General features: G+C 30.1%; 1 protein-coding gene across 1 annotated transcript; it reads right to left on the reverse strand.

Moving 5' to 3' along the window:
• Positions 1 to 9,827: 9,827 nt before the first annotated feature.
• Positions 9,828 to 13,181, reverse strand: LOC111917817 (uncharacterized). The gene is made up of 13 exons (XM_023913460.3): positions 12,972 to 13,181; positions 12,553 to 12,657; positions 12,385 to 12,453; positions 12,118 to 12,291; positions 11,872 to 12,036; positions 11,609 to 11,796; positions 11,458 to 11,530; positions 11,079 to 11,390; positions 10,782 to 10,988; positions 10,593 to 10,699; positions 10,384 to 10,528; positions 10,164 to 10,298; positions 9,828 to 10,076 (listed from the first exon to the last, which is right to left on the reverse strand). Exons 1-13 carry the CDS (start codon positions 13,071 to 13,073, stop codon positions 9,903 to 9,905), a joined length of 1,956 nt encoding a protein of 651 aa, XP_023769228.1. The 5' UTR covers positions 13,074 to 13,181; the 3' UTR covers positions 9,828 to 9,902.
• Between the last annotated feature and the right edge of the window lie 9,449 nt (positions 13,182 to 22,630).

A 22,630-nucleotide genomic window follows, 5' to 3' on the forward strand; every position in this document is an offset into this window, starting at 1 on the left:
TGACTTTCAGGAAAGTCAAGGCCAAGCACCAGCGACCTCACGACAAGATGCAGCCATTGAATATTCCTTGTGTGGAAATGGGAAGATATCACTATGGATTTCATCACGAAGCTTCCCAGGACCGCACGTAGAGTAGATTCTATATGGGTCATCGTGGATCGATTGACCAAGAGTGCTCATCTCATCCTGATCCAGGAGAGTATATCGGCTGAGAAGCTAACCGAGATCTACGTACGCGAGGTAGTGGCACGTCAAGGAGTGTCGGTTTCGATTGTGTCAGACCGAGACGTTTGTTTCACTTCAAGATTTTGGAAGCGGTTTCATGACGAGATGGGTACTCGTCTTCACTTCAGTACCACTTTCCACCCTCAGACGGATGGACAAAGTGAGAGGACGATTCAGACTCTAGAGGACATGTTGCGTGCATGTGTATTAGATTTTGGCGGTAGTTGGGATACGTATCTTCCATTAGCGGAAAACAACAATTACCACACTAGCATAGATCGACCTCCCTTCGAGATGCTCTACGGGAGGAAGTGTAGGACCCCAATCTATTGGGGGTGATGTCGGTCAGAGAGTCATGGGGAGTACTGAGGTGGTACTCAAGACCAAAGAGAAGATCCAGAAGGCTCCAGACTACCCAAAGTCGGCAGAAAAGCTATGCCGACAAGCACCGTTCAAACCTAGATTTTCAGGTAGGGGATATGGTCCACCTGAAGGTGTCACCTTGGAAAGGTGTCATCCGGTTCATGAAGCAGGGAAAGTTGGGCCCCAGGTACATCAGTCCATTCAGGGTTTTAGCTCAGGTGGTCCGGGTTTCTTATCGTTTGGACTTTGGATATTCTAGTAGAGCTCAGCCAAATCCATAGTATTTTTCAGGTCTCCCAGCTGCGGAAGTGCTTAGTGGATGATTCCGTAGTTCTGCCTTTAGAGGATATTCAGGTGGATGACCGCTTGATCTACATTGAGAGACCGGTGGCGATTTTAGACCGGAAAACGAAAACCTTGAGGAACAAGGTTGTGCAATTAGTGAAGGTGTAGTGGATGCACCGCAAGGGGTCAAAGTGGACTTGGGAGCCAGAGGAGGAAATGATAGAACATTACCCAGTTATTCGAGACAGCAGACTTCGAGGACGAAGTCTAAGATTAGTGGGGGGGAGTTGTAACGCCTAGTTCCATGTACATATTTAATCTAGTAATTATTCAATTTATAAGAGCAACTCGACGAGTTGGAATTCCCAAACTCGTCGAGTAGAGACCATATGGGCCGCGAGATTTAAGTAACCTACTCGACGAGTTGAGAGGCCTCAACTCGATGAGTAGGCTGATAGAGGTGAAACCCTAATTTACGGGGTTTGCACCCTATTTAAGCATCGTAAAACCTCCATGTTGGCCTCATTTCCAGCCTCCAAGTACCAAACCCTAATGCTATTGTGAGTATTTGTGAGCCATTCGAAGTGTTTTAGTGGTTATTTTGGAAGCCACTGGAAGAAGGAAAAGCTTGAGGACACAAGAATGAGTTGTAGATCCAGAATCTTAGCTTCATTCTCGACATTTTTCTGGTATCAAGTCTGAACCTTCCCTTGTGGTTGTTTAGATCTTCTTTTGGGGCTATTTTGAGTGGTTTTGATACAAGTCCCATGGTCCTTTGGAGTTGGACGTCCCAAATGAGTTTATACTTCAGATCTGAGGTCTAGAAGGATTTCCGTGGTATAAAGGTGCCAACTTTATGGCCATGGAAGTCCCATGCAATCTCTAGACCATCATTTTGGTCCTTTGAAGCCTTTATGGCCATGCATGTGGATAAAGTTCAAGGCTTTACGTGATTATTTAGTCTATAGAGTCCAGATCTATGATCTCAGGGTCTAGCTCTTATTTTTGATGATGTGTGGATTAATACCTTGACCTTTTTATATTAGGGTTTGAGCTTAATCCTTTTAAAGGGGTATCAAGGGGTAAAGTTGGAAACTTTACCCTTCTAGAGGCTTTTTCAGTAGAGATCCAAAGTTTAGGGTTCATATCTAAAGGACAATGGCTTAATGAGTTAAGAAAGGGTAACAGACTGAAGAACTCGACAAGTTGAAATGAAGTATCACGATTCTGTAATAGGGAATGACTCGATGAGATCATGGAAGAACTCAACGAGTTCTTGGAAGAACTCGACGAGTTGGAACGTGAAATCACGATTCTATGATGAATAGCAACTCGCCGAGTTGAGTCAACCCGGAGCTTTGACTTTAACTTTGACTTTGACTTTGACTTTGACTTGACCATGGTTGACCCTTAAGGGTCATGAATATGGGATGGTACCTAAGGGGATTGTTTTAATTCAGGTAGTGTGTAGAGCTAATTCTGAGTTAGAGACGTTTCAACTATCATTCGACATTAGAGTGAGTTTCCTCCTGTATGAACAGGTCAAAGGCACCAATGTCGGCCCGTATATGTATGCTAGTATGTTCCGGGCTAAGGTCCGATGTCGAGCCATGCCCGATGTAGGTTTATATGTTTCCGGATTCCGATCCGATGTTGGGTGGTGCCCAAGGAATGTTTGTATGCTTGATGTCGTTGTGATTCTTTGCATGTATCTCTTTGTATGTTTCCGGATCTCTTTCCGATGTCGGGCAATGCCCGAGGAATGTTAGTATGCTTTCGGATTTCGGTCCGATGTCGGGCGGAGCCTGAGGAATGTTTATATGTTTATGTTATGTGATTATTTATGTGTATTTGTTGTTATGTTTATATGTATACCCGATCCTTGCTCGATGTTGAGCGAGGCCCAATGCCGGATTTTGGTCTAATGTCGGGCAGGGCCCTATGCCGGGTGGGGCCCGATGTCGGACATTGTCCGATACCGGGGGGGGGGGGGGGGGGGGGGGGGGATGAAGCGGGCAAGGCCCATGTTATGTTATTATGTGATTATACGATTATGTGTATGGTATGGGGTAGTTTGGGGAGACTCACTAAGCTTCGTGCTTACAGTTTTCAGTTTTGGTTTCAAGTAGTTCCGGTAGCAAAGGAAAGAGCTCGGGATAACTGCAGTGAACACACCATTATGTTTAGCCTGAGATATTTTACTCTTATATATTGACATGTCTCTTGATATGATACTCTGATTTAATACTATGACTCATGTTTTTGGATGAAATGATTTTGATAACTATGGTTTATTTAATAATTAAAAACGAAATTTTTGGTCATGATTTTTGAGATGTTTCAATTTATGTGAGATGTGTCACATACACAATCTATGTCTTGCATTCTTGAATACAGTTGATACTGCTTGTAAAATTACAACATCTTGATCTGTTACAATCACATTTGGCTCTTTGAGAAATGCTTTTTTGAAAGCATGTAGTAGCCATGAGTAAGATTCAATGCTTTCACTTGAAAGTAACCCAGCTCCAAAAGTTATGCATCGTTTATGATTATTTATAGCAGTAAATGGTACAAAAATCATCTTATATCTGGTAAACAAAGAAATGACAAATTTATCTATTCAAATTTTCCGTAATGATGCAAATTATTTTTTTTTTTAATGATGCAAATTATTTATTTAACGTTTTAATATTATTAAAGTAGTGATCCAGTTATTTTTCTATATAGAATTTCAAAAATATAATTATTATTGTTGATAAATTAATATTTCATAAAAGTAATGATTCTAAATATAATGATTTAAAAATATAATTTAATGAGTTACATACTATTTATTTAAATTTGATCTAATTTAAGATAATCGTTAAATGATTTAATAAAAAAAACTATTAATATTTAAAATTTTCCTAAATGATTATCTATTAATAATGATTATAAATATGATGATTCAAATTATAATTACATTAAAGATTTAACTGATTTTTGAATCTTTTATTTTTAAATTTATATTCTCAAAATCTATTGATACAAAATTGTTATAATTAAAAATAATGATCCACTATTCTAATATTTGTAAATTAAATAATTCTAAAATATAAGTAAATTATCGAGTCACTTATTTGTTTGTTTGGTAAGTTGCATCAAAACCAAGAACATCTCCAAAGATAGAATAGTTTCAAAAATATTTCATTATTATTGTTGATAGATTAATATTTCATAAAATTAATGATTCTAAATACAATGATTCAAAAATATAATTTAATGACTTAAATACCATTTATTTAAATTTGATCTAGTTTAAGATAATCATTAAATGATTCAATAAAAAATTATTAATATTCAAAATTTTACTAAATGATTATCTATTTATTAATAATGATTATAAATATGATGATTCAAATTATAATTACATTAAAGATTCAATTGATTTTTGAATCTTTTATTTTTAAATTTATATTCTCAAAATCTATTAATACAAAATTGTTATGATTAAAAATAATGATCCACTATTCTAATATTTGTAAATTAAATAATTCGAAAATATAAGTAAATTATGGAGTCAATTATTTGTTTGTTCGGTAAGTTGCGTCAAAACCAAGAACATCTCCAAAGACAGAATAGTTTCGTTTTGCTTCTTCATCCGACCAAAACAATCCAGTCAATTCTCCATTACTTCCAACACTATAGTCAAATGAAAAATCATGTAAATAATCCTTTTTCTTCGTCAACTTGTTTATCACAAAATTTGCATCTCTTTCTTCAATAAATTCAATCCAATCCCTTTTGAAATTTTTTGTGTCTGTTCCTGTAGCTCCAGTATTCTTAAAACCACCCATGGACTCTTTCATGTATTTATATGCAGCACTTGTTCCCATGTTCACATTTGACATATCATATATGATTTTCTTTTGTGAAAATGTGAGTCTTTTTTTAGAACTTAGAAAATTTTATTTTCTACATGAACAAACATATGAGTATGTTCTTCTTTAAGCTCATATATATGCCATACGTTATTATTGTTGACCTTCATTCTCACATATGTTTCATAGTTTACTCTAATAGAAGGTCTTCTGCGGTTTTTGTTGTTTGAATCTGTTAGAGTATCATATGCAGATTTCTTTTTTAATCCTTGCTTATTACATACTATGTATCTTCTTTATTGTCTTTTTAGATCCTATTCTTGTTTCAAAACCACTTTTCCTAGCATATTCTTTATAAAATGCTAAATCTTCTTCAAATGTAGGAAAAGTTTGTCCCTTATAAGGTCTCATATTTACATCTAGGATCCAATATGTTTTTCCATTAATTATTCTCACAATTAGATCACGTATGCAATATGATGAAGATTCAATATTCCCTCATGAAGATCCAATATTTGATGTGATAGAACCATTGTTAAGAATTCATAAAATATTGTATATTAAATCATATTTTACAAAAAAAAAAAAAATTTTAATAAAAAAATTACCTTGATCATTACTTTCTGAATTTGTTATTTTATTTTTTCCGCCTTCTGCATCATCAACATGCATTGTTGTTGAGCATCAACGCTACCTGTTGATCTAAAACCAATTGGTGTTTAGAAAGGGCACAACCTTACCCATATAGCGCATTCAGCCCTCCATTCGATTGCGGCACTTCAGGCCATTGTGCAAGGACTTGTTTGATGCCATTTCTGACCCCTAACAATCCCCCCATCAGAAATTGCTCCCCGAGAATATCGAACCCTCGCTACTAGCTCTAATACCACTTGTTGAACATCAGTGCTACCGGTTGATCTAAAACCAATTGGTGTTTAGAAAGGGCGCAACCTTACCAATATAACGCATTCAGCCCTCCAGGATCAAGCATTCAATTGCGGCACTCCAGGCCATCATGCGAGGACTTCGTCGATGCCATTTCTGACCCCCAACAATTGTACATACTATATTTGCAAAATTTTGCTCCATAACTTGTTTTTGACATAACATTAACATGGAACCTGATATTAACATGATTTTTATATATATGATTGTTTATATTTGATTAGCCTTTTGTATTAGTCAATTTCGATATCACTCATCATATTATCAATAAAAAAATTTTAAAAAAATGTTTTGTGTACATTAATTACAATGATCTAAAGTTTTTTATGAATAAAAATTTGATTTTTAACCTAATGATAAAACAGTTATGTATATGAACAAATGTTGTTATAAATCATGTCTTTTCAATCGTAATATATATAAATATCGATGAATCGAGAGTTAAATCAAAGTTTTTACAATAAATGAGATTGAATCATGTCAATTTCATACATGATTTCGTTAGAATCGTAACTAGAAAAAAAATTGTTTTGATACAGAGCATTACAAATCGGCAGTAATCTATAATTTTTGAGTTCGGATCTAAGCTAATTTTGTGTTATGTGAATCTAAATTATAGAGTTTCAGTAAAAATCGATGATAATTTCAATTTAACCTGATTTCAAATTCTAAAACAAGTTTTTTTGTTTTTTAAACTAGTCAAAGATAAGATTTTGATCTGAATGTAACTTGGTTCCGTATGATTTGTATCGAATATTGAATATTATAGTAGAAAGAATCTTGATTTCGTCGTTGTTCTTCGAAGTAGATTGATGATCGGAGGTTAATGGCGAGCTGGAAGATAATGACGTCGTCGTCGTCAGAAGTTATAAGGCCCAACGCTATGATAGTCCAGCATTAGCAGCCCATATTTTTGGACCTAAATACCTTTAATGAGCTTGATTGGCCACCGTTAGTCCTCACAGTCTCACCAGAACCCGACCTTATTACCTTATTCATAATATAGTCTTTACATACACCTTATGCTTTAATAACATAAAGGGTAATTTACAAATTTGGCCATTGTGTTATATTACAAGTTGCAAGTTCGATCTAAATTTCCGTTTTATTATGTTATATTCTAATACTTATTCATTTGATTGTGATTTTGGTCCCTATATGTAAGATAGTCATTTTGAGGATAGAAGTTTTAATCATTAAGAGAAATTTTATTAAAAAAATAATTATTATAATAAATAAATAAAGAAAATATATAAAAATAATAGTAGTTAAAATAAATTTTTAATTAATTAAAAGAAGTATTTAATTATTAAAATAAGATTTTAATTAGTTAGTTAAATGATAAATTAGGTTAAAATCTTAAAATTAATTTGAAATTAAGGAATAAAATATAAATAATTTCATATAATTAAATTTTGGACTTAATCATAAGAAACATTATAAGTTAAGTTGAAGATTTGAAAATGGAGGAATCAAACTTGCCAAATTCATAAATTCAAATATGACATTGACTTGCTAGTATTCATATATGAGTTTTGGAACTTATTAGTTAATTTGGGGTTAGTTTCGGAACAAATAAGATCCTTAATTGCCTCCGCTCTCCTCATTTTCAAATATTTGGAGCTTTTGAAAGCTTAGAGGACAGATTTTGAGTATAGAGCAGGAAATTGGAATCAAAATTGAAGATCAAGAATAGATTCTAAGTCATGATGCCATCCAAGGTATTTCTCCAATGTATAATAAATTAAGTTTTTGGTTGTAAGAATATTGTCTCAAATCTGAATTTTAAGATGAAATATGTGATTAGATCAGGTTGTGTGTGTTGTATTTTAAGCTTTTTTTTAATGTTAAATCTAATCTAATCCTAAACTACTTCTTAATTTCACTTATATCCACGACAAGATTTGAACCTTCAACCTCAAGGATGTAAGTTAATTTTCTTGGTCTTTGATGGATTTTTGAAGTTTTAATGATGAATTTGAAACTTTAGCTTCATGTATATAACCATGGATTAGGCTTACTAAAGTGTTTTAGATATGTCTAATTTATGGTAATTAAATCCATATATTGGATTGAATGTGAGTTTTGGCTGTTTTAATGTAGTTTTGTGGTTTGTATTGACAAAACACTTACATATCCACGAAATTTAGAAATTGATCTTGTTATTAAGGACTAAAGTTATAAAGTGATTAGGATTTTATTTCTAGCATCTTTTATGTATATCATGGATGAAACCCCAATCTAGTGATCATTTTCAAGTTTTAAAACATGAAATGGAGGTATGATTAGGATCACTTTGATCCATGATTTGATCAAGTTGATGATGTTATGGGGATGTTATTTCATGCTTAGATAGTGTATTTGACCTATTGCAACCTTTAAAATTCATTAGAGTTGGTTATAAGTGTTAAAATCAGATTAAGCTAAGCATAAATCAATTTGGATGAGTTTTTCATGTTTTTAGTGTAAGTCTGACTTTCCACTCTATCATGTGGAGTTTAGCTCAATTCCATTAGACCGAGTGAGCTCTTATAATGTCTTGGTAAGTTTGTTTTAGTCCATATTTAGTTTAGATTGGGGTACTCCCAGTGCTTCCCTAATGTCATATATGATAGTTTTAGAGGTCTATAAGTGTCTTTAGGTGTATGTGAACCTAAATTAAGTAATTAAAGATAAGTAAGTATAGTATTTTGCATAATTAAACATTTGTAGATGTCCATAAATCATTCTCATACGTTCAGGAGCTTATTGGATGTGAATATATATTGGGTGATTCTCATATATCATTATTATACTTGGTGATTCTCATATATCATTATTATACTTTAAAGCGCCAATTAGATATTGGTCTACATTTGAGGTGAGTATTTACCGAAGAATATGTGTTTGTATATTACTTATGATTGATTTTTAAATTGTTATTTATCTATGATAACTTATTACTATGTTATGTGAATATTATAAGAGCCTCTCCAAGAGTAAACTCATGACTTAATATGTTTGTCATATCATTATTCCATTAATTTTGAACTCTAATTAAATGATATCTTCAATGGTAAAAGCTCTTTTAATAGTTTTTTGTATGAATTTAACTTATTAATCACTATCTATCTAAAATATTCTATAAAACCTCCTCATTTAGTTAATCATTTATTAAACACATCACATTTTAATACGAAATACTATAAATAAATATTATCACTAGAGATTAAGAAATATTATCACTAGAGATAAATAAATATTATCACTAGACTAAATGTATGCCCACACAAAGCAACGACAATAAATAGCTCTTTTGACAAATAATCTTCTTACGAGAAAATAATTATTTGATTTTATTATTAGTTATTATGTGATAAAAAATTATCAATTTTAAATAAAATATTTATTATTAGACCTTATATTTATATTACATGTTTATACATTTTATGTAAAATAATTAATAATAGTGTCTAGTTTAAGAAATATAAATTAATTTATATATATGAATTTAGTATTTTAAATCTCATTTTGCTTTAAATTGAATTTTTTTTAACAACATTCTTTAATTTAAGTCTTCAAACATTTGACAAGTATTAATGATTTATTTATGCATAATTGATTTGTATAAAAAAAACTTTTAACTTATACCTCTTAAATTCAAGATATGACTAATATGTTTTATAATATAATATAAGATAGACTTATGACTTAATATGTTTGTCATATCATTATTCCATTAATTTTGAACTCTAATTAAATAACATCTTCAATGGTAAAAGCTCATTCATTAGTTTTCTTGTATGAATTTAACTTATTAATCACCATCTATTTAAAATGTTCTATAAAACCTTTTCATCTATTTAAAATGTTCTATAAAACCTTTTCATTTAGTTAGTCATTTATTAAACACATCACATTTTAATACAAAATATTATAAATAAAGATTATCACTAGAGATAAATAAATATTATTACTAGATATTAATCTCCATTGATAATATTTATTTATAATATTTCGTATTAAAATATAATTTGTTTAATAAATGACTACCTATTATTTTAATTTGTTAGTATATTTTGTACATCAATTTGTCTACCAATACGTTTAATTTCATACATTATGATCACATCTCTTTATCATAACATAATACTTTTTATAAAGAAATTATACCCAACATTTCACGCATATTATACTAGTCTTTGAAAAACACAAAGTTAAACTTTTTATTACATGTTCCATTTAATTCCCATAGTCCGAACCACTCAAATACTCACCATTCTCCTCAAAATACTCAATCAAACCTTTTAAAAATGTGTCACTACTCACAGTCTCAGTGTCACATATAACACAACACTGTCTCCTTGCACGTGTCACAGCAACATTCATCCGTCTACGATCACTCAAAAACCCCACCTAAAAACATTATTAAAAAAAAAACAATGTCAACATGTTCATTGAATTTAAAAATGACACAAGAATTAAAAATAAATAAATAAATACCTCTTTCTTTGAATTTGACCTGACCATGGAAATAATAATCGCTTCTTTTTCTCTCCCTTGAAAGCCATCGACCGTTGAAATTTCCAATTCTTTTAACTTGTCATCCTTTGTTCTCAACACTCTTAGCAACACAACCTACAAAGTTATTCTCATTCCAACGGAATCAACGATTCCATTCCTTTCCTCAATTCCATTACACCAAAAAGGAATCTTACTTTACCTGTGCTGAGTAAGGGGTAATGATTCCAATATCAGAAGCACGTACGCCACTTTGAATCAACCTTCTTGCATGTGCTATAGCAATCTCAGCTTCACCTTCATTCAATGTGCTTTCTTCTTCATCCTTCTTTTCCTCCATATCACACCTAAAAATATAATTATTATTTTTTTATCATTCAGAAATTTTATATCAAAATATGCTTTGATTACCCTGCAATGTCTATGAGAAGAAGAGTAGGTTCTGTAGAAGAAGAAGACTTCTCAACACCTTCAAGCTCATGTAGGGTATGTCCAGCAACACTTCCATGAGCTTTAATCTATCATTATTAATTAATTCATTACTCATAATTATAATTAATACATAAAATAAGGTTAAAAAAGGGGTCGAAATTAAATTACTTTATTGTTGTAAAGCTCTTTAGAAGACCAAGTCATTATAAGTTCATGCATACGATATTGCACAGTCAGCATAGACATGACATCATCTCCATATAAATCTGCAATGCGTTCAAAAAGAGTTTTTCCTAATCCCTTTTTTTCAGCTTCAATACTTTGAATTGTTGGAGGAAGTTGTAAATGATCCCCTGAAAGTATACACCTTGAACCCTAAAAAAAACAAAATTAAATAATCAAATATGTTGTGAATTTCAATGATTGACAAAAAAAAAAAAAAAAAAAAAGGTTTTGTTTTGTTACTTTGAGGAGAGAAATCCAACAAGCAATTTCTAGGGCTTGAGCAGCTTCATCAATAATAACTAAATCAAATGAAATTCCATCTAATTTGCGTGATGATGAACCTGTGAGAGTTGCTAAAACGACAGATGAATTTTTAATTACATCTGTCACAGCAAGTTGTTGCCTTTTGCGTTCTTCTTTTGAAAGAATCCTAAGCTCTTTACGGATTTCTCTCTTTGTGTTTTTATCTTTAGTTTTCAATAATTTACTATTTAATGCCTTCATTTCTTTTCGGATGTCATTGGCTAGAGAACTGTTATCCCCACGTAACACCTAACAATAATTAAAATCATATCAAATTAATATTTTTATTAAATTAATGATAATTCATATTCCATACCTGTGCATCAAGAGCACTATCTAAAACTTGAGGTAGTAACCTTGCAGGATGACCCACTCTCACTAACTTTACTCTAATCATAAAATTAAAATTTGAGTCAGAATTAAATTTTTTTTTTTAAAAAGTAAATAGAAAATGAGAATTGATTTACTTGTGAGGAACAAGGCGTTCAACAATGTTGTCAACAGCAATATTAGAAGCAGCACAAGCAAGAATCTTTGACCCACGTTTGACTTCTTGTAATATGATTTCCACAACAGTTGTTGTCTTTCCAGTTCCAGGAGGCCCATGAAGCAAAAAAATGTCTTTTGATGATAGCGCCTTTTTAATAGCATCTTTCTTGGAAGAAAAAAAAATGAATTTATTTAGTCATGGATATATTTCATGAATTATGAATGTGTATGAGATAAACACCTGAGAGTGATCAAGGTTTTTATTGAATGGAGTGAAGGAGACATCTTTTTTCACTACTGATGGAGTTTTCTCTCCAAATAATACAGGAACTAAATCTGAAGCGGGACCCTTTTGGACACCTTTACTTAGTTGGACCAATGTGTCCTTCATTCTGCTATATGTCACCTACATAGACACAAAAATGATTATGAAAAATATGAATGAAGAAAAATTAGAATTGTGAATTGTGAATTGTGAAAGGTGTACCTCATTAGCTACTTTTTCAATGCGTAAAGGACTGTTTAAACCCTCTTCTGGAATATCATCAAAAGCAATGGTGATTGATGAATCCTTTAGTCTATATACAACACCTTGTCCAAGGGCAGGGGAACTTAAATCAGCTTTGTTTGGTTTCATAACAACAACATCATGTGTCCCAAACTGTAACAAGATTAAAAAAATAATAATAATAACCTTTGAAGAAATTTGTGAATAAGATAATAAAAGATATATACAAGAAGAGAGATCTTTTACCTTGTGAGCTGGAAGCACATCTCCCTTGTTTGATTGAAGTTCAATAAGAGTTTTGCCCATCAACCCACTCTACAGTTAAGAACAAGGTATAATCTATATTGTATTTGGTTTGCTTTAGAATGGAGAAAATAGTGAAGCTAATGATCAGAATTTTGAGAGTTTACAAACCTGAACATCAACGCATTTCAAATTAAGAAGGGTAGATCCTTTCTTTGATGCAGAGTCCAAAGTTCTATTAGCACCAGAGCTCATTGATGCAGAAATCTCGGCTTCCTATGATGATTATTATATACACGCAAAGTGCCGATCATTAATCTCTAACGATAAAATCAAACATTCAAATGAACCAACCATCTTGTAGTCATCAATTTAGCAAATGTATAACTAGGATAAAACATACGATCCTCCTTGTGATTTAAATTAAGTGTCATGAGTTTGAGCTCAAAAGTTGATACCCTAAGAACCCTATTTAGCCTAAAATGAGTCAATGTCATCAAATTAACCTCTCAAAGTAAGATAAATTTATGATCTTGGAAAATTTTGGACATGAATTCTTAAAAAGAATGAACAAGTAGAAGGCCGATTACCTTTTCCATGTCGATAAGGGGGTTCATTTTCGAGACGAATTGTTCGACAGATATTCTGCTCGAAGAAGACGATGATTTTTTCATGTTCTTTCCGTTGTCCATGGCCGTGGTTTAAGCCGCCGCACTGAAAGAGATTAACGCCGCCGGGGAAGAAAGGGCTGGGTTCCGACTAATCGCAAGGTTTTTATACACGCGTTGCCACAGGTAAAAACACGGTGCTTTCCTATTATTATTTTTTTTAATTAACATGATCCATCACTCAAATAAAAATAAAAAGTTAAATATGAGTACACTAATGGGTACGGTGAACGAATAAAACTGGCTTATTGAAAAAAAGATTTTTTTTTTTTGTAAGTTTATCGATAATCTTTCTATAACTAGTAATTTTTTTTTTTTTGGAACGGCAGAATATATTATTAAAAAACTAACAAGAAATTAAAAAGAAATAATGACAATAACAAAGTGGCAAAGCCGGATTATGAAGCCAAGAGCTCCAATTAATCTTGGTTTTACTACATCTATTAGAAATCCAAAAAAACGATCTATAAACAATATCATTGAAAAGAGTGGATTTTCTAGGCATAACCGTTCCAAAAACTGTCGGATTACGACAATTCCACATGCACCAGAAAGATATCATAACCACAACATCAAATGTCTTTCGTTGACCCTTTCTCAAAGCAACAGAATCTGACCATTTAATAAGGGTGTGAACGTTAAACTGGGTCGGAATCTGAATTCCCCAGCAAATAGCAATGCGCGGCCAAATCTCCATCAACTCAATACATTCTGCAAAAAGGTGATCAACAGATTCCACCGAACGGGAACATATAGGGCATAAAATCGAGTCCACCATGATTCCCCTATGAGATAATCTCTCTCTAGTAGGAATACTGAGTAACTGAATCCTCCATAAAAGAATGTTGATCTTGATGGGAACTCAATTATTCCATCTAGTCTCATCACCTCCAGAATGAAGCATACTCCCATCTAAGAACCAACGAGCAGAGGATACATAAAAAGTATCCGAAACATCAATAGACCAGCCCAATCTATCAGGAATCGATTGCAATTGAAAATCCTGCAAATGAGAAATAAAGGCATCCCACTTCTCCTGCTCAATGCTACCTCTAGGACTACGTCTGAAAGTAACTGGATCTCACCCCAAGGTTAGATGATCTCTAACTGTAGCTTGTCTAGCAGTATCCAAAACAAAAATTCCATGAAAAGTTTTGGTAAGAGGGGCCTCTCCAATCCACAAATCCTGGCAAAAAGATGTATGGTTCCCATCACCAACCCTGATAGGAAAGAAGGACTGAATATCGATTCCCTTCTCCCGCAATTGAGTAAACATACGAATCACTCCACACCAAGGTCCCGATCCGGATCTCCTAGGGGACATAGACTTGCAACCTCCATTTGAGCCATACAAAGATTTGATAATCTTAACCCATAACAGATCATGAAAATGATAGAATCTCCACCACCAACGTAGCATCATGGCCATATTAAAGGAATATAAACTCCCAATACCTAAACCACCCTCTGCTTTTGCCGCTAAAACTCTGTCCCATCTGACCCAGTGAATACGTCTCTCATCCAAGTCTGCTACCCAAAAGAATCTAGCTCGCATCGACTCTAAAGACTTTAGAACCGAAACAGGAGCAAGAAAAATCAACATTAAGTAACTACATAAGGAACCCAGAACCGACTTAACCAAACTAAGCCGACCACCAAAAGAAAGGCATTTAGCCTTCCAGCCTGACAATCTGCTCTGAAACCGATCAAACACGGTTGACCAAGCAGAGATACGAGACATATTCTGACCAACAGGAACACCTAGGTGGATAAAAGGAAGCTTAGAAACTGCACACCCAATCATGTCTGCAACACTAGAGACCTGAGATAAAGGAATCCCCACACCAATCAATTTGCTTTTATGCAACTTGATTTTAAGACCCAAAGCCATAAAGAAACAACGAAGGATACGAATCAGACACTTTGCATTCTCAGGATCCCAAGAAGAAATCAACATAACATCATCAACATATAAAAGAAGAGAAATTTCAATGACTGAAATAGAGATTCCCCTAAACATGTTAGCCATCTGAGCTCTAACCAAAGCCACGTGAAGACCCTCCATCGCCAATATGAAAAAGAAAGGAGAAAGAGGATCTCCTTGTGTCAAACCACGATGAATCTAAAATTCATCGGTAGGCGAACCATTGACTAAAACCGAAGCCCTCAAAGATTTCAATAACTCCATAATCCAACCACACCATAACGGACCAAACCCCATAATCTGCATGATATCTAAAAGGTAGTCCCATGATAGGGAATCATAGGCCTTCTCAAAATCTACCTTAAGAAGCATCATGGAATTTCCGGAAGATTTACTCCAAGCCACAACCTCATTAAGGAGAAAGGGACCATTAAGAATTTGTCTACCTTTGACAAAAGCAGACTGCTCCAAACTAACGATACTAGCAATGACCTCCACCAATCTATTAGCTAAAAGTTTACCAATAATTTTATATTGGCACCCAATTAGACTAATAGTTCTAAAGTCTCTCGGAGTCTTGGAGTCTCGAACTTTGGGGATAATAGTAAAAAAGGAAGCATTTCATCCCTTCGGAATAGAAGAATGATGAAAGGAATGCATGATAAATGCCTCAACATCATCCGCTATAAGATCCCAGTAACGTTTGAAAAACCCAAAAGTAAATCCATCGGGTCTTGGAGCCTTAGAAGACCCACAGTCCCAAACAACCCTTTTAATCTCCTCACGTGTAAAAAGGGACTGCAAAAAGTCAATCTGATAGTACTGAAATAATTGGCCTTTGTCAAAGGGTGGCATTCCCTACTCTCCGAGAAAAGAGCCTGATAATAAGCATGAAATTTCTCCTTGATCCGAACAGGATTATCAATCCAAGCCCCGTCAAGCATTAAACCTCGAATAGCAATTTGACGTCTCTTACGATTAATGATATCATGAAAGTAACCCGAGTTCTCATCACTCTCAATATTCCATTGAATCTTTGCCTTTTGAAAAACATCTAACTAAGAAGAATGATCAAGACCCGCCAATTCTTTAAGCAAAGATACCCTATTCTCTCTCAAAGTAGCAGAGTCATCATCACTCATCAAACGACTATCAATCGACTTAATCGAATCTTGGATGTTTTTCTTTTTACTAGCAACCAGATCCCGACTATTGTTGTTCTGCTTCCTTAAATTAGATTTAAGAATCTGTAATTTCTTCTTAAAAATAACCCAATGGTTATCTAATACCACCCCGTTCATCGGCTACATCCAAGAATCTCTCACTATATCATCAAAACCAGCCATCTCAAACCAAGAATGAAAAACCCGAAAGGGAGTAGGACCATAATCAACACAATGCTCCAATAATAAAATAGGACGATGATATGGAATCTTTTTTTCCAAGACGAGACCCGTAAGATGGGGGAATGATGAAAAAATACCTTCCGTAACCAGAAATCTATCGAGCTTACTAAATTTAGAGCCTCATTTATCACTCAAAGTGAAACGCGGGCTACCTAACGGAACATCAATGAGGTAAAAAAAAGATAATTAAAAATCAAAACCTAATATTTGACAAATTGTTTTCGTTTTTGGCTTAAAATTTAAAGGATACATTAGATTGTTTTTGGACAAAGAAAAAAAATATTGTTATGTCTTATTTTTATTGGCAAAATACATATCCAAAATCTATTTACACCAAGTAAAAATGAAGATTGTTGTGGGTTAACAGCTACTTTGAGATATTTACATGAGGTCAAAAAGATTGTTGTGGGTGAATAGCTTCCATTTAGTTGTCATGACATCTTAGATTTTTCTTCAAAATTAACATTAAAACAATTTCATTTTGTGTTTGAAAACATATATTTTTTCATCAATAATATCATAATATCATAATCAGTAAATTTCTTATGCACTGCAAATTATTTTATAAAAAACATTTTAGAACTTTTAATTTAAAAATATATCCATTCAAATGAACGAGATCAAAAATTTTGATCGGTGATACGAACCAAGATCAAACTAATGTCTTTTTTGGAACATCTCTAATCTCTAAATATTATTAAAAGAGAAATCTTGTGACATCATCTTAAATAATATGGACATTTGATTGTATTTCAATCTTATTTTTTCCACCCTTAGATCAAATTGCTAACATCATCTTCCCCATATGAAATGTATTTAATTCCAATAAATGTTTTCCAATCGTCAAACAATAACTTACATTCGTTAAAATGGAATATATTTAATTCCAATAAAAGTTTTCCATATTTTAAATCATGAATTTCCGGTTATGAAGATTTTAATATGGTCAATTTTAAAAGCATATTACTAACAAACTATTTCAATCAAGGCATTAATATCAACCATTAATATAAATCTGTTTATATTAGTAAACCATTAATATAAAATCTATTTTTATTAGAAAATCATTAATACAAAAAAATCATATTCAAATTATCACATACATATACGGTTCATCCTTGAATCCGCAGCTCATACTTATTTTCAATCGTTTTTTTTTTTCAAACCTTCTCCTACAACATCATTCTTATTGTTTATAACTTTCATTATCATTCTCTGCTTCAAACATTCGCTCTTGTGCACCAGAAGGTCTGTACCTTCTTTTGCTTTTTATATTTTTTTGATTATTTTTTTGTTCTTTTATCAAATATACGTATTCATATATTTCAATTTTTTTTTTGTCATAAATTACATCAAATATACGAAAATGTTATTTTTATATATTAGAGATGGTTATGATTTTTTTTTAATTTTTATGTCATAAGAATCTGGTTAATGTTGGCATGATTTTAAAATATCATTGAAATTATTATGTTTTTGTATATCATACCGACCTACTTTTTTTATCTTTATATAGAACTAATAAAATTTATAAATTTACATAACAAAAATACATATTTCGAATTTTATAATATTATTATACCCTACAAAATACAACTCCCTCCAAAATAATTTTCGCTAGTAATTTCATCCATAATTTCACCAAATTTAAATTTGTATTTTCTTTATATAAATTTTTTTAATGATCCTGATTTTTTTCGTCCAAAAGTATATCAAACATTTACGTCTTAGATATTGCTGTCCCATTATAATTATTACTTTCCAAAAATATATCTGTTAATTGAGGAATTTGATTTATTGAAGGAAGTAAATGTTAATTAAAATGATATATATATATATATATATATATATATATATATATATATATATATATATATATATATATATATATATTTCATAATTATTACACGGGTTTATTAAATAAAATTAATATCAATGTGTAAACATTAAGCATTTTTAAAGTGAAATTTCAGAATACATACAAACGATGATGTTGTACAAGGAAATATAAACTTGAATAGACTGAAAAAAAAAAAAAAAAAAAAACTATTAAGACAGTCAATCTTGAAAATAACATAGTTATGAAAAATTATAAAGTAAGATAAAAATTATAAGATATTAGGAGATTTGTAAAAAGTACAATTAGTAAAAGCGTTAGGGTTATTAGAAAAAAATAAGATTGTTAATATTAGTAAAAATACAATATATAAACTAAATTATCACAATAGTAATGAAATGTCATTATTTGATATTTCATATAATTGAAAGATATACCAAATTACTTTGATGATATACTAAAATTATTTAAAGTTGCGCCAAAACTAATGCAAAATTCTTGCGAACACCAAATAAATAAGAACAAACATAAAAGCTAGCACTTATATTCATAATCAATTTAAAATAAGTCAATCATGATTTAGAAAAGAATCTCCATTGATGATATACTAAGATTAAATCCATATAACATTTAACATTCTATAAATTATATTATAGGACTTTATTTGAATAAATGAAATAGTTGTGAATATTTAATGCAGTGAAAAAAACGGTATATTGGTTATCAATATATGTTTAAATTAGATAACCTTATTATGGAAGAAACGTCTAATTAAAATGTTTATAATTATATAACAATATCATAACTATATGAGACGAGGAAGGTCGTTCAACTAATAAAACAAAAAAAATATTGTCTACAAATAGGTCCTTCAATGATTATAGATATTTATCGTTTTCAATGTACCTTTTACACGTTTCAATAATACAAATAACCATATTTTTTTTTAATAATCATTATGCAATATATGTAGACAATTATATGTTTTTTTTATGTGTTTCCCGCGTTTAACACGGACTATAATCTAGTTTGGATAATATTCTTCACTTTAATCCCGTAATAATTGATTTTTTCACTTTATCAGTTGAATCATTTCTTAGTTTACTAAGTTGTGATACTCTTTTAGCACATTTTGTTGGGTATACATAGATATTATCAATGTAGCATGTAGTCATCTTTGATCATTGGAAATTTTGAGCCTTTTTTATGTCTTGATCATTAAAATTGATGAACATTTACAAAATATCAAGTAAATAGTAAATAACATATGAATATGAGTATTATGTTTATTATCATGGGATGAGCAGTTAATAGTGCCGAGATCTCAGTGAGATAGTGTTTCGCTGGTGTTTGCAAAATTGGGGTTGTAAAATCGCGGTTTCACATAGCGTTCAGAAAATATCGGAGCCGAAATTATCGCTGATATCGACAGCTATTTCACCGATATTTCAATACCGATATCCCAGTTTTTTCCCGCTATTTGATTATTTAAGCTTATTATACAGATTAAAAAAAGCATAAGTTCTCTCATATAGATTAGCCCACAACTTGTAATATTATAAGCTTAATCTCCTTTCTTTAACATCATTCATACTTATAAAGTTAGCATTTTTTCTTAAATCTCATGCATTTGAAACCCCCATTCTTTTTTCCTTTCACCACATTCATTTGAAACTCTCATGCCTTTTCAATTTCTTTATAATAATAATTATAATTTGGTAATTAGGTTAAATAAATATCAAATCTAAAGTGTATTCATATATAAACTAAATTTCAATATTAAAATAATATCTTTAATTCTACTTATAAAATTATGTTTTTTAACTTTTAACATATTATACTTAATTTGTTAGTACTAATATATTGTTGAATGTAAACCATTATCATTTTAAAAGTATAATTTTTGAACAATTTGTATAAAATACTTAAATTATTAATTAAAATATAACATTATAGGCTCAACTTAAATATAAATTTTATTTACCTTAAACAACCCAAAGATTATTTTATAAATAATTAAAAGTGATAAATTGTAGTGTCTTTCTAATAATGATTGTAAGTTGGTTAACAAGGTTAAATAAATATCAAACCTAAAGTGTAATCATAAATAAACTAAATTTCAATTTTTAAATAATATCTTTACTTCTATTTATAAAGTTATGTCTTTAAATTTTAACATATTATACTTAATTTATTAGATTTAAAATGTTGTTGCATGTAAACCATTATCAGTTTAAAGCTATAATTTTTGAACAGTTTGGACAAAATACTTAAATTGTTAATTTAAATATAACATTACAGTGTCAACTTAAATATAAATTTCAGTTCCACTAAAAAAACCAAATAATATTTTGTAAATAGTTAAAAGTGATAAATTATAGTGATAAATACAAAAACTAAATTGTAATATCAGTTTAACTAAAATATTTCCTAAATATATTTATATAGTCGTTAAAAAATTTCAAATAAGTACCTTAAAATAACTTATAATAACAATAGTTGAAAATAACTCTATATAAATGATTATATTGTTACCTTTAAAATCAAAAAATAATGTTTGATGTTTTAAATAATTATAATGATAGAAATTAAAATATTAAGCAAATATATTTTAAAAAATTAGTTAAAAATAACAACTATAAATAATATTAAACCATATATAATATTTAATTTTATTGATGTGTAACTCGCGAGTAGAAGTCATTCAAACGATTGAGATTATGACATTATAATAGATTTATATATTATCATATAATTCAAAATAGTCAATATTATATCAAATTAATATACGAATTATTATATCAAATTTAACAACAACGTTAGTGTTATATTTTAAAAAATATATATTTGTAAAGACTTCAACTATATAGGTGTTTCTGCGCATTACAATGTCAACTCAAATATAAATTTCATTTCCATATTAAAAAACTAAAGAATATTTTATAAATAGTTAAAAGTGATAAATTGTAGTGATAAAAGCAAAAACTAAATTCCAATTTCAATTTAACTAAAATATTTCTTAAATATATTTTTATAATCGTTAATAGTTTCCAAATAAATAGCTTAAAATAACTTACAATAACAATAGTTAAAAACAACTCTATATAAATGATTATATTGTTAGCTTTAAAATAAAAAAAATGGTTGATGTTTTAAATAATTATAATGATAGAAATTAAAACATTAAGCAAATAAATTTTAAAAAATTAATTAACAATAAAAACAACTATAAATAACATCAAATCATATATATATATATATATATATATATATATATATATATATATATATATATATATATATATATATAATTTTATTCATGTGTAACTCGCGGGTAAAAGTCATTCAAACGATTGAGATTAAGAAGTTATAATAAATGTATATATTATCATATAATTCAAAATAATCAATATATTATATCAATTTAGTATATACAAATTATTATATCAAATTTAACAATATCGTTATTGTTATATTTAAAAAATCATATATTTGTAAAGACTTCAACTATATAGGTGTTTATGCGCAACGCGCGGGCATTCGCCTAATTGTAATATAATGGGAACTCAGAAGAAATAATATGGAAACAAGTTGGAATGGACAAATGATATAAAAACTCAATTAATTTGTAATCAAACATCGATTAATTTAATTAATTTGTAATTGTAATTAAACTTCAGTTATGCATTTAATATGTAACTCTTTTTGTGAAAAAGGTTATAGTTTTAACTTGTAAACAAGTTATTTTTTTGTGATTTTATATCTACCCTAATAAATGAAAATATTTTTGTCACTTGTTATTTCTTCAAGATTTTTGCCACATATCATTATATGAGATTTTTTAATTAATTAAATTCCAAATGTCATTATGTGGTATTTTTATTTTTATTTTTTTGTTAATAAAAATTAAACAATTCCACTAATTAACACTTCTATTATTATATATGTAAAGTATTTATTATATTAAATGTGTAGATCAACACTATAACTAATAAAACATTTATTTATTATTTAAGGTAAATATATTTTTCTACATAAAATAAATATAATAATAAATAATTTGTTTTTTCTACTACTAAAAACATTTATTATGATTTTTTGTTACATAATTACAATAATGAATTATTATAAAATAATATTATCAAAATTGAGATATAATAAAATATAAAACTTTTATTTTTAATAAACTCGTATAGTATACGAGTCTCACCTATGAGAGAGAGAGAGAGAGAGATTGGTTCTTGTAAAAACATAAATGATTTGTAAAAACAAAAAGAATCAATCACAATACACCACCTACAAAATTCACTGAAATAATATATATATATATATATATATATATATATATATATAATTTTTAAAAAACATTATATCACCGTTATCCTACTATGAGAATCATTGTTTAAATCACGAC

The sequence above is a fragment of the Lactuca sativa genome, chromosome 4, assembly GCF_002870075.4.
Source record: "Lactuca sativa cultivar Salinas chromosome 4, Lsat_Salinas_v11, whole genome shotgun sequence".
Lineage (NCBI taxonomy): Eukaryota > Viridiplantae > Streptophyta > Magnoliopsida > Asterales > Asteraceae > Lactuca > Lactuca sativa.